General features: G+C 37.5%; 1 protein-coding gene and 1 long non-coding RNA gene across 5 annotated transcripts; one reads left to right on the top strand and one right to left on the bottom strand.

Annotated features, from left to right (window-relative positions):
* Positions 1-342: 342 nt before the first annotated feature.
* Positions 343-17,624, bottom strand: LOC139778939 (Y+L amino acid transporter 2). 3 transcript variants are annotated; one of them, XM_071717094.1, is made up of 11 exons: positions 17,382-17,624; positions 16,738-16,984; positions 10,102-10,227; positions 8,451-8,589; positions 8,194-8,317; positions 7,646-7,846; positions 6,995-7,069; positions 5,942-6,101; positions 5,777-5,869; positions 5,325-5,383; positions 343-4,569 (listed from the first exon to the last, which is right to left on the bottom strand). In XM_071717094.1, exons 1-11 carry the CDS (start codon positions 17,622-17,624, stop codon positions 4,567-4,569), a joined length of 1,470 nt encoding a protein of 489 aa, XP_071573195.1. In that variant the 3' UTR covers positions 343-4,566. The 3 variants fall into 3 exon arrangements, with proteins under 3 accessions (XP_071573195.1, XP_071573193.1, XP_071573194.1); XM_071717092.1 differs by having other exon boundaries at positions 343-5,383; XM_071717093.1 differs by lacking the exon at positions 5,325-5,383.
* Positions 14,476-17,791, top strand: LOC139778947 (uncharacterized). 2 transcript variants are annotated; one of them, XR_011719744.1, is made up of 3 exons: positions 14,476-14,718; positions 15,896-17,281; positions 17,354-17,791. It is a non-coding gene; the product is annotated as an uncharacterized lncRNA (long non-coding RNA). The 2 variants fall into 2 exon arrangements; XR_011719743.1 differs by having other exon boundaries at positions 14,477-14,718; positions 15,896-16,918.
* The last annotated feature ends 1,457 nt before the right edge of the window (positions 17,792-19,248 follow it).

Raw genomic sequence — 19,248 nt, 5'->3', positions numbered from 1 at the left:
TTTTTACAATTTCGATACGTTGTGTTTCGATACGATTGCTGTGGAGAAAAAAAGCTATAAATACTATACATATAAATATATATACATATATATTATCGTGTGTAAGTTATAAATACGCGGATATCTACTGTATTTATAACTTATATGTTTATACACATGCAAATATAGACACCTATATAATCAGACTCGACTCGTAATCTCGTCAATGTCTCACCGTTATCCCTTTTCCTTTCGCAGTTGAAGGATGATTCGCAAAAAAGTCGCAGCTGAATTCCCGCGACGTCAACGAGACCGATCTTATTCAGTCACGAGTGAGGAGATTGCATAATCAATACACAAATATTTACACAATATAATATATTGTCACATTTCGCTCTTTATACATATATATATATTTTTTTCTTTCCCACTTTTTTTACGTGCTCAGATCCTAAGCTACAGTTCTTAATTCGCATGATTGTTAATCTGTAACGCGAGAAAATAACGCTTTACATTTCGTCGTTAATCGATATAGGTCAATCTCCCATAATCGACCCGAACGCACTCATTACTCATTACAGGCTTCAAACACAAGAATTAATATAAAAGATGCATATTGATAATATTCTTGTCATTGTTTTCTGTCTTTCGCTCTCTTTCTCACTTAATTTTACTATCGACCAATTCAATGATGCCTTATTGTCACGAGTCAGAATGCCTGCTGGCACCTGTTTATCGTAAAAATATCTTCTATCAAAATCTGTATCGTCAATCTACAATGATTATTAAAATTTCATTAAAAGCGTTCTTTACTTTTACGAAATATTATTTTTATTTTGAATAATAATGATATTCGTAAAGGTTAATTTAAAGATTTATCAAATATTATAATATCGTGTGACATTTAATAACGACTAAAATTGATACGGAGTTTTAAATATATGGCATAATCAAGGATGTTTATTTAAGACGCGTTTTAATAATGTAATTATAAAAACCGGTTCAGTATTTTACGTTACGTAATTCCGCGCCTGCAGGCATCCTGAGGAGCGTTGATGATTTATGATTCTCGAAACGTGTCCCATAAAAATATAGCTAAAATGACGAAGAGCTATGAAATTATCACTTGCGGCGAGAGAGCAGTGTCGACAATTCGCCTTTCGATTATAAATAAGACACGTGGTCAAGTTTCGCGAAAGAAAGTTATTGTCTTGCCAAGTAAGATCGCGACGATGAGCTCTGTTTTACGCTACGCCACTAAAGCTATTGTAGTAAAAAATGTCACAACTATACTTCCTAATTTAAGTTATCTAATTTTTAGAAGTGGAACGGACGAATCGCCGAGCTGCCTCTTAAATACGATACTGCGGTAACTAAAACTATAAGAAATTAGGATGACCCTTCAATTAGGCGAGATCTCGTTTTATGAATATTCGGTAAAAAACACTGTTTTTTGGTCCTAGAACAACTCTGCTACGGATATGTGCAACGGTGGACCGAGGACTACCTTCCGCTCTTAAAAAACGAAGTTCTAAAGATGCAAGATACACAATAAAAATATCGCTACTGTTACATTCGAATAAAAAAGACTTTTCGCCGGGATAATTAAGAGCAAAGGGAAAAGCGAGTCCTAGAGTAAAATTAAAATCGAAATTTCATCTATTGTTATTCGTATACGAAAGAAATCGAGACTTAAATATATATCATATCTTGAAGAGGAACAGGCGCGCCCAAAGATCGAACAACGTGCACACCGTTTAATCCTGCCAAGAGAAACACATCGAGCGAAACCTCTCTTTCTTTCTTGTTTATTATAATTATACGTCTATAAGTTCATGCGATTTTCAACATCGATGAAATAAAAAAGTTTGCTAGGAGAAAGAGAAAATAGCGATATTTATATATAACTGCACTTGATATTTACCTTGTGTTTATGTATTTATGTACCCTATATATATTGATAATATTTTATTATCAGTTTTTCTCGAAAGTGCGCATGAACTTACAAACTCCTCTAAAATTATCATTTTTTTCAGTTGCGAAGCTTATCATGCCATCCTCTAAATTGCCTGCAAACATCACTATTTCTCTTCAGCACGCATTAAACGCAAATGGAACGATTCCTAAGAGCCGTTTTCTTCACTGCTCGATCGTTTTGTCAGAATCGCACAAACATGCACACACATGCATACACGTATTTTATCACCAGTGGCAGTAAAATATAAAAGTATTATGCGACGTTGACAGTTGAGTGCCAGCGCGTAACAAATGCACTTTTTAACCCCCCGTTTCCTCGTTTTAAACGCAACGAATTATTAACTACAATCGAGATTAGGAATTAACGGTTTAACTTAACGATAAAGATGAAAGATGGTACGTTAAAAATGCGTTGGAACGAGGGGTTAAATCTCCGCACACACGTGCGTATAGATCTTTATTAGGGATGCAAGATATATATTAACGATATATCAAAATATTCTATATCTCAAGACGCGGAGATAATTTTGCAACGGATGTTGCTTGGAATCGCTCTCTTCCGTAAATTATAACACCTTTTCGTAAGGCTCTCAATCGGCTTTTTCATAAAATTCTCATAAAATAGCACTACAAAATCTCTACGGTCACGTTCTGCGAGTATTCTCGTTGTAACATTTTCGGCGAAACCATAAAAATATGAAAGATAAAAATATACAAGTTAGCGTCTACATTTAATCACAGTTTTTTCGTTCTTCCTTCTTTAGTAATTTCCTAAAGTCTCTTTTCTCTTAAAGCGAATTTGCGCCACGCTTTGACTATTCAGTAATTGAAAACGTTAACGCGTTATGCTGCCTCTGCAAAAAGAATCCGTGGAAAAGTATTTTTCCACGGATATTGAAGCATCATCGAACATTAATGTACAGGAATGATATCGTTTCCGGATATTTGCATCCCTAGTTTTAATCTAAAACGAAACGGTTCGCGGATGCGTGTGAAACGAAAGGAAGCGGCACCGTAAATGTATGGAATGTTCGCCAGCGTGTACGGACGATTCTCGGCTCGAGTCAAATTACAAACGCGTCCGAGTGCCAAAACTCACAACGGCGTTGAGACAACGAAGAACAGGCAACGAGGATCACGAGATACACATACAGCAAACAACGCCTATCGAACGCGCTACGACTAATGGTAAGACTAATAGCTTAAACAGTGCTTAATTAACTACAGTGACACTTGGATCGTTATCTCAACCTTTCTGGCACGTCGGATTTTCTAATTCAACTCCTCCGTTGGTTTCTAGCACAGATCACCGCACGGAGAAAGATATAATCGCGATGAAACCCCTCACGCGATCGTTTCTTTCTCCCGTCCCGAATACGATACGTGTATTGCTTGTAGGCTATTTAGAAGTATACACATATCTTAGACGCGATTTTGATTCATAGTATACATTAGAATCGCGTTTAATAATTTATCGAGCTCTCCTCTGCTTGCTTATGGACTTAGTAATTAATCTAATTCGAGGAAGAAGGCTTGCGTCATCAATATAATTCGCACACGTGCGTTCCTCGTTTAAGATCAATTAAAAACTAGTTTCTCAAATTAATTAGAATTAAAACTTTTAGAATTAAAGTTTCGTATAATTTTCATAATGCGCTGCGCATTATTATACCCAATCTCCGTAGGAGATTAATCAAATTTAATCGTGATGGAAATCATATCACGACGGCGACAAATGATATCCGAATATGCCGGATTTACAATGATGTAATTGATATTTAAAAAAAGTTCCTTATGACACATAATAATAGCGCTATCAGTATTCGCGGTGAATTAATCGTGTGTCCTCGAGATATCCAAGTAATCAATTATTTTAACCAGATAATCCAGAAATACTCAATATTCAATTTATTTTGCAAATTTATTTGTAATTATTATTCTATTCTGTGCTCGAGCAAATTATTGAAGATTTATTACTCGGATGTTGTCTGTTATATAATAAGAAATAATGGCATTGCATTGACAGCTGAAATACTGACAGCACTAATATAAAATAATTATATCGATTATATTTAACTTATCTTTGCGAAAGCAAGAAAACTTGATTAATTTTATTCGATGCTTACTGTCGAGTAAAATTAATTCAGAAGCGTGCAGTCGTGTCATCGCGTATATCCCTTCGCCGTGAAATCGAACGAGAGACAACAGCCTTGCTTCGAAATCTCCTAATTGGGCGGGCAGGTCTCAATAGGAGTTCGCCAAGGACGAGATCCGAATCAGGAAGACGAGCCATTTCGCCCTAATTTCTTTCCCTTCGGCGTCCCGATACGATATGGCTGCCTCTTGTTTCAGGACGCTCTTCAATCTAGAAGAGTCTAAAGAATCAGCCAACCGATCTCGCTCCCAATCGTGGGTTTTTTTTTTTCCATAGAAGGAGGAGACGGTCATCGCCAACTCAAAGATCGACGAAAATCCTCCGTGATTTCCGGGTCCAGAAAAGCCTCGCCTTCGTCGTTTCGATCTCGATCCGATTCGTCTTGACTGTTTACACCTGAGCGGGTTTCGCTTTGCCGACCACCAGCATTATCTTCTGCAAAAACCTTGTCGTGCTTACTGCAAACAAGAGCGAGGGAGGTGTTACAAATGCGATGGCCACGGTGACCCAAGCTCGTTAGATGCAAAAGTGCGGTTTTAGCAAAGGATCAAGGTAAATCGGCAGCGCGATCAATCGCGACTGTTAGTTGCTGATGTCTGAGTTATTAGGGCTCTTTGAAGGATATTCGATCTGGTGCGTTTTGAGTGTGTCAGTGTGTCTGTAGTGCCGGTGTGTGATGTGCGAAATCAAATCTCAACGATGTCCTGGTCAACTTAGGCGAAAGCAATTAATTACTCACGACCAATGAGACGAGATTAAATTTCTAAATTCGAGAGAAACGTATCAAAATTTTTAGGAAATTGTGACTATGGAGCAAATTTGAATGTAAAGTCGCGATGCGCATTAAAAAAGTTGTTCGCTGTTCCAAACTGAAAAAATGATAAGCGAGATGAACTGGCGTTAGGCAAAAATTTAATTATTATTCTTGAAGGCTTACATAATTATATAAATAAAATATTATTATATATACAATACAACAGGAAACGGTTAATAATCTATAAAATTAGTGCGATAAAATGTAAATGCATAATAGAGCGAAGAGAAATCATGATAACATTAGAGGCATGCATAAATCGAGAGCGATCTTGAAAGATGAAAGAATCCTAGCAAATATTCCAATTAGATAAAACGAAAAGCAAGGAGCAAAGAAAATAGATGAGGGCTAAGCATGCGTGACATGACAAGAGTAAAATTGTTACGGTGTGTTCTGAACCTTTGCCTTTTGTGGCCCCACGACTACCATCAGCTTCTGCAAAGTTTGGGTGACTTCGCCTGCGGGAATAAATCGGTTAGACAGAAAAACGAAATAAGAGAAAAATCTTTCGCGTAGTTCCGTGTTCGTAAAGATTTCTTAAATTAAAACGGTACCCGGAACGATAACGGCGCGTGTCTTATTAAATCACTCGGTTTTGAATAACATAAATTTAGAGCGCCTGCGATATTCTTCCTTTCTCCATTTTTCAGTTTCGTTCTTTAAAACGGTACTCTCAGCGTCTTAACACTTTTACAAAACGAAGACAGTTACTTGATATTTTTTCAATAATAATTTTCAACAACAGAGAATTTCTGCGAGTATCGCGTCTGTTATAATGCTCAATGTATCAATACTTGATTTAAATTGATGACATATCACGCGACGTATCACGTTGCGTTCGTTGAACTTACCGACTTTTCTTTGGAAGGATTTCGGCTTGTTTTTCCATGCGATGCATATGAGGTAGACAGGTATGGAGGAGAGTATCATTAGACAGCCGTATCCTAAGACAGAATCGCTTTCGTGAAATATTCCTTACGTAATCATGTCGCGAATCGTTGATTACAAATACTCACCAGTTTCGACGGGACTCGCGTACATCGGAACAATTGTAACGAAGAGCGTGGCCAGGATGTAGAAGATCGGAAAGATTAGATTCACCTTGATCGGCCGCACCAAGTTCGGCTGGGTCCACCTAAGCCACGGAAGGCACAGCACGGAGACACCTATGCTGAGCTATAAGTTGAATTAAATTCGTAAATATAAATTAAAATTATAGATTCAATTTAAATAAATCTAGTAAGAGATTAAAAGAAAATTTGTAAATAATTAAAATAGTTCCTCAAAAAGTAATATATTTATTATTAAAGTAAAAATGTTCCAAACACTTGTTAAACATAACATTGTTGCATGAGATATCAATTTTTTTAGATACGACAGATTAGAAGTTAGGCTAAAAGTTACTTGATAATTAAAAAAGTTAGAAATTATGATTCTTTAAGTACCACATTATTTTTAAAAATTTAATAATGTACAAATATATATCTTGTGAGATTGAAGATAATGTTTAGAATTAAAGTGGGTGTGTTAAAAAAATTATTGAAAAGAGATATAAACATTTATAACATTTATAAATGCAAAAATCGACTTTAAATTTCTAAGAAAAATCTGTTTCGAAATGTTTGTTGGTAGATTCTATATAATAGCGCGACAACATAATGCGCGGCATAAGAGAGCAGCTATTTTTTAATAGAGAGGCTTTACATGTACGATAATGCCGATTCAACGGCGACCTAAATTCAATTGCGTCAAGTGGTATCAGCTAATTGGAAAATTATTACTCTTCTAGTTGAGCTAATTCTCGGCGGGCAGGTACATGAGCTTCTAAGAAATAATTAAGTAATCGCGCGACGCGACAATCGAATCGCACGACCTTCATGACCAAGTATCATTCGTACAACAAAATCGGAGAGAAAGTCGGTCGGCAGCTTTGCGTTAATTGCGGAAAAAAAAATCCGAAGTCATGGCCACGGTAACGAGACGGCTATTTCTTCGTGCATGAAATTATGCGACGACATTTATTTCCGTTATAAGAGAAAGCACGGCGAGATCGCGAAAATCGTACGTACCCAGGTGGCGAAGCCGACGTAATTGATGAGACGGAAAATATTGGAAGAGCACAGGTACAGCATGGACAGCAGGGCCTGGAAAAAGAAAGATTGTGTTGTCAATTAACGTTCACACTGATAAACGGTACCTTTAATTCTGACAGAGTATATTTGATCGCCGCAACAAGTTTGGCGGTGGAAACAATCTGTCCGTTAGATTGTGTTCTTGTGTTTGTCGAGTCTGGCAGCAATCACGTTGGTCAACAGACAAGAAATGTTGGCTTGTACGTGTAAATTTACGCGGTTGTTTCGCGATATAAAGACATAAAAGAAAAATCGAATCGAAAATCAATTGTCGAAACAAAAACGTATATCTATTTAGAATTAATAAGAATTAATTAATTAAGATCATACAGAATAATCAGTAATCAGTTAATTTATAAAAAATTAATCATTTTAACGTTTCAGAAATTAATTCTTCAAAAAGAATCTTACCCGCCAACAAAATTCATACGATTTTAATCTACGTTGCTAGCAAAGAGTTACTATGCTATTGATCGGAGATGCATTTTACGTAATGTATTGATATGTCACCGATCAATATCGTGGTCTTCAACTGATTTGTACTTCGCGGTAAGATAAGCCTACAAATTAGAGGAAAGGGCGGTTTACCATGCAAATTACGGCGGGCGCAGGTGTCAACCTATTAATTTGGATCATCGTCAGTATCTCTGGCATCTGACCCTCGCAGGCACCCGCGTAGAAAAGCCGCGAGGACGTGAGTAGAATGCCGTTAACCGCGCCGAATGTAGATAGAGCCACGAAAACCGGTATCGTCCACGCCATCACGCCGAACAATCTATTTGCGTATGTCTGCAGATCATAAAGACAGTTTAGGAGCTTTCAACAGTGAAGTAATTACATGCCCGCGAACAATAAACGCAGTTTAGTAGCTTTAAACGATGAAGTAATTATTTTAGAAAATTATCAGTCCATACACACAAGCAATACACAAATATTACTCGGAGAATATTTAGACTGAAATAAATATAGTAGACTAATAAATATGAATATTCATAGTAATCGGAATATACATATATAGATGAAAATTATTTGATTATGTTAAGATAAAATTTAGTTTCACTTTTGTATTTTTTAATCCATATTTCTTTCGAGACTCTTAAAAGACTTAAAAAAGTATTATATTTGCTGTTATTTACCACTGCCACGGCTTCGCTACCGAGCACTTCGACGGGGCTGAGGGTCGTGTAAAAAGCCATGTTCGTAAAGACGTAGACGATCGTAACGAGTGCGCACGAGATGCCGATGGCCTTCGGTAGATTCCTAAATAAATGCACGGTTATAAGCGTGCGGAAGTAAACGAATTCTGCAGCGACCATTGTCGCCGAATTAACGTTCAATTATGAACTTCCTCTGAATCGCGTTTAATTTATTGCGCGACAGGCTTAGTTCTCACCTAACGGGGTCCTTCAGTTCTTCAATTATGAAGTTCAAGTAGTTCCAGCCGTTGTAAGCGAACAGGCCTGAATAAAAACTGAGGGCTATAGACGTGACTTCCGTGTTGCTGTTGTCGAACGTGAAATACTGCGTGTGTCCTGAGAAAATAAAATATGAAAGACATCATCAATGTAAAGAAATTTTTGTTTTATTGAAAGAGAGTAATTAATTTTTAATATTATTAATGTTCAATGTAATTAATGTACAATTTCACATATAATGTATAATTAACAATCAATTTGTAACATTTCCTTTGATTTATTTGCATACGTGAAACGCGTGACTACAAAATGATATCATTTACATACGTCTTAGTAACAAGTTCTAACATTTCAATTTTTAATTCGAATATTTTAATTAGTCTCCTTATTAATTAGCCCTTTCATACGGAAGGAAGTTTTGAACGGAATCGTTGACGAAAGGCGAGCACGAAGTTTCGTGGCGTGCAAGATCGAAGAAAAGTTTCGTCAGAATTGAAATGATCGTTCCATACCACGGTCAAGGAACTATTTGGTTCTCTGAATAGTCCAATTTAAGCGATTCCTTGCACGCACACCGACTACATCGCGTCGCCTGCGCACCTTTTTGATTGGGTAAATTGTCTCGTCCGGCAAGAGTACGATGCTGAAAAAACGTCCTACTTCCGTTGGACGGTCGATTTCTCGTCCAAAATCTTATATAAACGTTTATCAAAATTTCGCTTTTTCGAACGATCTGAGAGGACTGAGAGTGAATTCGTTCTTGATAATCGGTGTTGTCGGTGTGCTTGCAAGAAATTTTCCTTAACTTTATATTTTTATACAACGGGATCTCATATCCTCGTCATCATAGAACAAGTCGTGTCTATCCAATTAATTTTTTACGCCTCTCGTGATTTTATATCTTCGACGCTGGCAAGAACGAAAGGATGAGATACGATCGGCGTGTCGAAAAACTGTTGGAACTATCGATCGACCAGACAATTCATCCGCGAAGAGAAAGTCTGTCTGACGCAAGATCAATTCTTTCGATTTGTCGAAGGTATATATACGGGAACTTCGGTGCCTGGATGTTCCGTGAAATCGTTCGTGTTGGAGAAAAGTTTATGATGCACGAAAAACCGAGAACGCCGATTACGAGGCGATTAGCATCACTCGAGATCGTTGCAAATCGCTGCAAACTGCACGCGATCGAGCGATGTCGTTGACCTTTCACCTCGTAACGTGCTCTAGCCTATCTGCTTTGTACTATATTATACTATTAATTTATCGCGCGTATTACTTTGGAGATATTAGATAGAAAGTATTTAATGCCGCCTTCGTGAGAATACTTACTTCGCGATACGAAGATGAAGATATTAGCATTCTATATTGTGAATTATATTACTGCTTGCAATATTTTCTTAAAAATAGATTGCGCAGCTACCTCTTTGGATTGGATTAACATTTTGCATTGTTCACATTTGTTACTTTTGCGCGTTATTTTAACACATTAATATTTTTGAATATAATAATCTCTTTATATTCTTCATTTCCTATTCTTGTAAATTTTTTCCAAACTCATACATTTGTTTTACGAGTTATCGCGCGCGAAACTTGATCTTGCCAATATAATTGCGATAACAAACTTACCGGTGAAGAGCTGATACGCTCCAGTGAAGATTATTATGAAAAGCGCGAGTAGCTTCGCATACGTGAAGATGTCCTGCACTCTCGTCGCCCATTTGACGTCCCAGCAATTTATGAAAGCGAGAATACCTGAAACAATCAACGCGAATAGTCGTGGTAATTATCGTGCAATCAAGTTGGTATTCATTTGCGACGCATACAATCATTTCCTCCGTCAAGAACAAGATTGAAAAGACATCTCGAGGACTTAATCAAATATTTAGTTTTCAACAAGCTCAATACATCGCCTACAGCAGGTGTGATATATGAACCCATTACGATTCGCATGAGTGACACCAAAGTCAATCTAATTAAGAATCATGCGTATGATTACGCGTGCCACGCGTGTCCCGTGTCGTTCATTTTGAAATATTTATATGATCTGTCGCTATATAACTTTAATGTGAAAACTTGATAAAGAGAGGCCATTATAGTCGTCCCCTAGCTAGATTCAATCAGACTTATTGCAACGATTTCATCACTTTATCAGCATTTAACGAACGCAAAAGAAACGCGCTAGTTTTATCAACCTTTTCCAGAAAAATAGAAAATAAGGAAGAAAAGAGTGGTCGAATCTATTTTACAAAATTAAGGGAGAAAATTTGCGGTCGATTGGTAAACTGTTTCTTCTAACGATATTCGTACGAAAACGAAAATTGTTACATAAATTCGTGGTTTTATTGGCGAGTTAAAAACGACAAAAATGTGATAATTTTCATAATTTTCTCGTCGTAACTTTATTTGATTTTTACAAAAAAATATATAAATGCTTGCTTTAACGATAATTCTAAATTATAATTTTTGTGTTAAGTATGAATTTTATTGCATTTTTATATTTTAAATTCTGTTAGAAATTCTCCTATATTTTTATATTGAAAATATAAATTTAAAGTAAGGACAGAAACGTGTTCATATCACATTTTGGTTACTTTGATTTTCAATCGAATACTTATTGTACTTCTACCTTCTCGCCTCTGTCTCTTTACTTCGTTGCCTTACTTCTTAAAGAATTACGTACATAATTAAGAAACAATGTCATCGCGAACGCTCGATTTGCACGAGGGATAATATTAATATCAATTCATCAATAAACCACTTCGTTCCTTTGCCGCAGAGTTTGGCGAGCGAATTTCGCTCTCGTCGCGTCGCTCGGTGCCGCGTCCTTGACGAATTCGCGTAGAACAAAAGGAAGAAGAAATGTCGGGAGACTGATGCAACATCTTGCAGAAATATCGCGAGACTTCCCCTTTGCCCTTTCCCCTTCGCGCGCCTTTTATGGGTTTCCTCCCCTTCCTTCTCCCTTCGCTCACTCTCGGTTTTGTCTTTCCTTCCTTCGCCTTCCTTTTCGTCCCGTAATCCCCCCACTGGCGAATTATGCTGTTGTGGTGGCCAGTTGTCACGTTATTAAATTACATTTGTTCACAATGAAGCGTGATTGCCATCAGGCTTTTGACTCGCGAGCGGTCTCGCATCGACGTTTCCATTTGGTCTGCGTCGATCGTCTCCTTTCCACTGACCGTCCACGTGTCGCCGTGATTACATGTCGGTTAACGCATGTTATATCTAAGTTATATCTAAATTTTGACTTATTTAAAATATAAATTTCATCACCTTGCAACGGAGAGTTATGGCAAAATCACGGAACGTTTTTGCAACGGAATGCTTTGTTGCGGTAAATCTAAAATTCGTCAGCGAGTGTCAGTTATAATTAGGAATAACGATTAATGGATCGGCTCGACCGCGCGAATCGTTGCATTTGACACGAATGAAGCGAGAAGATGCGGACACAAGTTCGCTCTGGTCATTGATCTCTATCACTTGCTAGCGTAAAATGGAAATGGATTCCATTTGTTCGTACAAAAAAACAAAATTAAACATGCACATGTGTGTGTGGATATATATGTATATACATATATTATGTATACATACACATAAAATGCATGGAAATCATAGAATCTTCCATGTGATGTGCATTCTCTTTTACATATATTTGAAACAAACACTCTAATAGCTAGCTTAATTAATGAATCGTTTATTAATGATGCGAATTCGTCATTAATTATAACCTACTTTTATTAATTAATTAAATAATGTTAATAGTATATTTTTCTAATTTTATTTAAAATATGTAATTTGAGATCTAATGAACAAAGTATTAGGGAACAATAAAAAAATAGGAAAAAAAATTTCGTTAGAAAGAGAGAAAGAGATTGCAATTTATGCTTTGTAGATTACCGTGCGAAGACGGAATCCTATTACTGTGTTATAATCTTCTTCGAAACGCTCAGTAGACCTGTCATAAATATTGGAAATTCGACGCGTGTTCATTTATTCGCAAATGACATCCTCGTCGTCGGACGAGCGTATTCGCGCTTCATTTTCCTTCATAGGAAAAGCTATTCCCGGTTTGTCGAAAGATTTATCGGAAGGAATAAATGGAGCTCTATACGGCGGAATCTTATTTTCCTCAAATATATACGGAAAAACTTTATGGACGACGTTGTCGATAACCAGCTTACTTTATATCTCACTGCATTTTTCTCGAGCAATTTTACGTGAAATTTAGAATAAATATAATTTATCTTTCGAGAGAAGCGAGAGACGTATCTAACGATCGACTTCCAATCATTCAAAGTTATTCGTCGAAAATCGTGCCCATTATGAATGTAAAAAATTTCTAGCGTTACGATTCAGAAAAAATATCGTACTTATTATAATTTTTTCATTTCGATATCATAATATTAATCATATCAACTTATTTATTTAAGGTGTATCTCAGATTAATTATTACATGGATTTTAATAATGGATAGATTTCATTTCGTTTAAGTCCCACTTTGCGTTATGTTGCGGTAATATTTTATATAGTTAATGAATTATCTAATATTATCTAATATTTGACTTACATTAATATTTTTTTATGACTTCTTGCTCGCCTTTTTCATGTACATATATCCGATATGGTAGATATTTTTATATCCTACTATTTTATATATCCTAATATCTTTCTTTAATTACGAGCAACAAGTGAAATTGTATCGCGTAAATATTTACGTGCTTACTCTTGTCTCTCGCGTAAATATTTATTACGAGGAAATGCTTTGTCAATTGTCTCCCGGGAAAATGATTGAAATGCAAATTACATTTGCGTGTCTGTAACGCGATCCGCAGGGGTGATACCGAAGCAAAAGAAATGCGCGGTCAAGCGACCGCAAGGAACACGATACGCTTACTCGTGGCCGTATATCTTCGCCCGCAGAATGAATTCGTTAAAAATAGACTTTTCTTCATCCGTGTATCCTATAAAAATCCTTCGATGTATCTTGTAATTGGAGCTATTTAAAAAAACACACTGCTCAGTCCCAGTGATATCCGGACAATTTCAACAACTGCAAATACAATTATCAATTATTAATTCAATAGATAATTATTAATTATTGATTAAATATTAATTATCTCTCAACATTACCTATTAATATATAATTGATATTTAATCTTTTATAGAGCCTAAATGTTGAAATGCTACATATTTAATGTTTCTAAAAATATATATTATATTTATATCGCGCATTAATCTTTATTAAAGAAAAAATTACATTCCTTTAATTTTCTTTTTGCAATTAATAGTTATTAAATAGTCTTATCTAATGCGCCCTTCAAAAATGCAGAAAAAGTGAACGTTACAGTTCGGGAAACTTGCGCAAAATTGCGTGCGTCCTCGAATTTCCGCGAGAATACGCCCCGTCCCGTGACAGTTGTTTATTCCTTCGGCGACCGTGAACGAATTTTTTTTGTCATTAACCGGCATTCGATCGTGCAGAGATTCCACGCCTGAGTCTCTCCCGCGATTGCTCGCGGAAATTGAAAGGGAATAAAAATCACGATATGCATAATCGCTCACGATTTCCACGCCGTGGGAGGGAAAGCGGAGTGTCTCGGCATCGGGGAAGGTATCATTACTATTGCGCGCATCGATATAAAGAATGCGAATTACGGTTTGCTACAATGCTACATTATCGCTGATTTAAAAAAGGGGATACATTAATTTGAATTTCATATAATTTTTTCTTCTGTCTCGCGAAGAACGTGCCGTTTTTCATATTCGCGTCAACAAAAACTCACGTCTAATAACGAATATACCTATTAAACAGAATAACACGATGCCATGTAAAATTTCGCGTTCTCATAATTTTACGCAAAAATCAGAAGAACCTTTCTTTTGTGCTTTTTAACTCGAGCGATTGTTTTTTAAAATTTAGTAAATTACAAATTAATTTAGCTCTCCTATCCTTTCTTTTTATCGCTGTATTATACTTCGGAAAATTATTTCGAAGGTTGTATCTTTCTTAAAGACTCTTATGTCTTGTTCGTAATTTACTGTGTCGACAACTAACGGCGTATATAGAGCCGCGCTTGTTTGCAGCGCGAAAAGAATAGCTGAATCCTTTCTGGAAAATGAGCGGAGGGAACAAAACGTCAAGGGCGAAATGCACGGCGCAGGGAAGCTCAAGGCTGTTAGAATATTGTCGATCCTACTGCTCAGGGAATTCCGTGTACGTGCGCAGCTTCCTCGAGGATACGCGTAAGTGGTTTCATCAGAAATTCCCGAGTAATACGTACGTTCTGGGAAATAGTCGCCGCATGAGTGAGGAAAAGCTTTCGGTAAATCATTTCTCTTTTCGTACGAAAACGCGCTTCTCTTGCAATGAGAATTTACTTGCGCTCGTCGCGACATTTATCCAAATGATTCTAGCAAAATTAAGAGAAGGCTGCAAAGATCCTTCAATCTTTTATTCATTGCTCAAAAATACTTTATATTTTCGTTATAAATTTTTGCCCGATGGTGTTAGCCAAATCATCTCATTGCCTATAAAAATCAGGGTTTTTTTGTATTTACTAGTTGTTGCTCTAGCTAGTTGTGTCAACTTATGCGAGTTCTTGTAAGAAAATAAAATAGCGATTCACATTTATTTATCGTTAACCCTTCGCAGAACATGTGTAATTCTGCTGCTTTCGTCGAACAAGTGGGTCTTTTAGGCCAGTTAAGATTTTCAAGCTGTAATGGTGCCATAAAAAATCTGAAAAAATTCAAGTATACTTTCAAAGGTTTTAAGAATCTATTTATACCGTTATATATGGCTGATTCTTGTTTGGGTTTTTTTTATGAGTCCGTAAAATCTCCATAAAATTCGAAATGGAAATATCGAGTCGGTCTTGAAAGCTCCACTCGTTCTGCGAAGGGTTAATTATATAGGTTTCATTTTGCTTTTTTACATGCATTTTGAAGAAAAAAATATGCAGTCATGAAATAATTAAAGATTACATCTTGCAAATAATAATGAAAAAGCAGCAAATTAACGACCAATACGGTTTTTCTTCATTCTATTAATAAGGAAAGATAGAATATTTTTAATTTGTATGGATAAAAAAGACATATTGGAAAATAGATATTGCGAGACTAATTTACTTCACGATCACAATTTACAATCAGCGAATCAACTCACAAGGAAAACGATTGTCGATTTAAAAAAATGAAATAAAAATTATTATTTTTATCCGAATAAGATTTGTGCTAAAGATCTGCTACAAGCTCGCGATTCAATTTTTCAATCAAGTTCTCAGTTGAAATCAAGAGAAAGAGAAAAGGAACTAAACGTTGAGGACAAGATCTACGGGCGTAAAATAAAAATAAATAAATGAAGGGACGAATCTCTTATAGGAAGATGAATTAGAAATAAATTAATTTAATCGGGTGTTAGGTCTGACGCATAATAAATCATGGTATCTCGACGAGACGGACCTATCTTTCGGGACGGACGATACAAAGGGCCCTGAGAACAAGTTGGAAGATGAACGGCGGGACGGAGCGGTCAAGAGAGAAAGAGCGGAGGATCACAGACGGGGGATCAAAGTCACCCGGGATGACATTCTACGCAATCAAGGGCACGATTGCTGTGGGAAAGACGAATTTTCTGCGGGCTACGTTGCATCGGTCCGTTTGAAACCGTTATTACTGACGGACGCGCACGAGCCAGCGAGGTTCAATCCTCGGCCGCGGTATTGTGCCGTGATTATTCGTCGCATAGGAGCGGCGTCGCGCCCGCTTTGATTGCAATCGCGTGCAACAAGTATCCCCGATAAACTTAATCGCACACATTGCGTTCCCCCGCATGCAGATCGCGAAATCCGCGTTCGGTCGCGTGATACTAATTGCTATAATACGCACTACGTGGAATAAATTAATATAACGGAGTCGCAAACGGAGAAAATTCTACGAATGCGGGATTCAATCTACGCTGGCGAACAATATTAATGAAATCCTCTTTCATTCAGATTCTATAGAAAAAGAAAAAGCTAAGCGTATCAATTCTGCACTAAATACGTAAATTGTGCGTAATTCTTTTAATAAGCATGTATTTGATATTAGATTTATTTCGTGGATCGAAATGTTTATTTGATTCCCCGTGAACCTAAAGAAAAACATAATTTTCTTTCGCTTTGCTTTATTTCGTTGATATATTACTAACAGAGAGCTCTAGCATTCCGAACTTTACGCTTGTGTCGCGCCGCGGAGTCTACGATTTTTTCGTCACCTACTTACATATGCAGCAGACGGCGAGCATTCTTACGGAGTCATCGGGCGGCGTGCAGTCCGGGAAAAGCGGCTTGAGGACGTAGACGCTGAAAGTCAAGGCCACGATGGCCTGGCTGCAAGGGCGTACTATCATGCACTCGACCCACAGTCTGATGAACGCCAGGAAGGGCCCGAAGGTCTCCATGATGTACGCGTAATCCGCCCCCGATTTCTTAATCATGCAGCCGAGCTCGGCGTAGCAGTAAGCCCCTATCTGTCGCGAAACGTGCAAGTATACAAGAAATTAATTTGATATACATGTGTCATTTCTTGCATTTGAAACGTGTTGGCCAGGATTGATTTGCATCTGTATTAATTTGAATTTTTATGTCGGCACTCGAGGAAACGGCGCATGAGCCGGCACACGTCGCAAATTCCGAATACAATGCGAATGAATTTTATTCATGTACAGATACTACTGTTATCGTTATTAATGAATCGTTTCTCATTTGTAAATCTATCGAGATACACTTGCTGCCACTTTAATTACATCAATATATATTGGCATCAGGTATAACAGAGAAATCAATGAATTGTAAGTAAAAAATAGGCAGAACGATAAAATTGAGAAATTGTTTTCCAGTGAAACAAAATGGATAGATTGTGCGTACCATGGAATAAATCCCGGACGCCGTCCAAACGAGAAGACTCGCGTTCACGCTTCCGGTATACTTGAGGACACCCGTCGGGCTGACGAAAATGCCGGAACCGATGATAGAACCGACAATGACGGTGACACCGTTGAGAAGTGACATTTTCGCCTCCAGCTTGATCTCGTCGTTAGCCTTTTCGGCGGTAGGGACCGGGTCGTAGGGCCCCTTCTCGCCATCTTTGATGCTCCCTGACTTCGACATTCTTTCTGAAACGCACAACAAACCATATCTTACAATCTTGCATTCGTCAAATTTCTTTCTTTATACATTTATGTGACATTTGTAACATTGCCTAAAATAGAATCAATGTTGGCAGCCTACAGATGTATTTTACAGACGTATGTAGAATAAATGAACTTACGAGCGAACCTATTGTCACGATATCTCGAACTTACTTCGAATAACGGAATATACGAGTATTTTTCGACGTCGCAATGCAATTTAAATCAGTTTTATCGCCGTGCAGTTAGAATCAATCCATGGTGAATACTGACAAATTAATGTGCATGGAAACACACGTTCTTTTTACATATTTCAAAAGCTGCTGCTTTGTGAAATAACCGCCCGTATACGTGCTTTTGCCCGTATATGCGTCTTATCGACTTGTATTTAACTTTTTTTTCGTCATCGCGACAGAATAACCGAAAAGATCGCTCGAAGTTTTGTGAAGTTTGTGATAATTTGTGTTATCTGTGTCTATTTTTTGTCGCTGTTATTCAGCAGGATCTATTGGCGTACCCATTTTTCCATTCAACAGTTCCGCCTTAGAGAGATCGTGCGGATAAGAGTGTCGCAATTTGTTTAGGTGTACGTGCAACGATAGTGTAATGTCTTATGTAACGAGTTGACAACCCCTCCACCCTGATTATCCGCGCGCTGCTAGAATAACAAATCGATGATTGTATTATAGGAGATCGTATCCCGTCACGCAAGAATCACGTAAATCGCTGCAGGCTCGTTCCTTCTTTCCGCGTATTTTTAACGTTCTTTACTTCCTAAAGATTTGTTTCTTATCTCAGTTTACCCGAGAGAGGAAGAAATTTCCTCTCGACGCAACAAAAATTCTTTCTCGCGCATCTTGTTTGCGAGATATTACGAGATATTTGAAGACCAACATCTTATTTCGGCAGCGTTATTAGCATTTCCCGCAGAATGCAGATAACGCGACGTTATCTGCGCCATGAAAACGTCAAAAAGAACCGCGGAGAATCAATCTCCGCGCTTTATTTTTTACGTTTTCATGGCACAGATAACGTTGCGAGTCTCATTGGTTCTAAGTAACTGGATAGAACGGCGCGCATGTATATAAATTGCGATCCCGTGTTTCATGGCCGATGAAATTCCTCCCGAAAGACTTCTCGTCCTGAATAATGCATCTGACAATCGCGCGAAGCGGGACGACTGAGAACGCGATTCTTTCGTAGCCAACGGCGTCGATTTATCTCGGGGAGAAGAATCGACGAGGTTTCCACGTGGACGGAAGGTCGCCCTTACTCCAATTTCTCGGACAACTTGCGATTCTCATGACACACAGCAGGCAACAGGTTCGTCCTGCGAGAAAATTTGCTGGACCTTGTCGCCCTTGTCAGCTGCACGATTTATAATAGGTTCTTCAGAATGATATAGACATTAAATATGCACTTCGATCCCTTAAATGCCGATACTAATAAAAAAAAAGTATCGTGATTTGCAAGAATAAAACGGCTGCGATCTCGAAAACAGAGTCGATATTTGGAACGGAGGAGAGTTATTAAAAATTCCGTGGTAATATTAATATTATCTGCTATACGCGAATCTCTCTCTCTCTCTCTCTTGCTGTGGTAAC

Source organism: Temnothorax nylanderi, unplaced genomic scaffold (assembly GCF_030848795.1).
Source record: "Temnothorax nylanderi isolate EJ_2023f unplaced genomic scaffold, tnyl_v1.0 TNYL_tig0203_pilon, whole genome shotgun sequence".
NCBI lineage: Eukaryota > Metazoa > Arthropoda > Insecta > Hymenoptera > Formicidae > Temnothorax > Temnothorax nylanderi.
The sequence above is the reverse complement of the archived record's forward strand: the minus strand, read 5'-3'. Positions and strand labels throughout refer to the sequence as shown.

Coding starts and splice junctions, on each gene's coding strand:
- LOC139778939 (XM_071717092.1), bottom strand. CDS start 17,624: ATGTCGAAGTCAGGGAGCATCAAAGATGGCGAGAAGGGGCCCTACGAC. Junction 7,070..7,645: donor CGCCCGCCGTAATTTGCATG/GTAAACCGCCCT, acceptor TTCTTTTTCCAG/GCCCTGCTGTCCATGCTGTA. Junction 6,102..6,994: donor ACGTCGGCTTCGCCACCTGG/GTACGTACGATT, acceptor TTCAACTTATAG/CTCAGCATAGGTGTCTCCGT.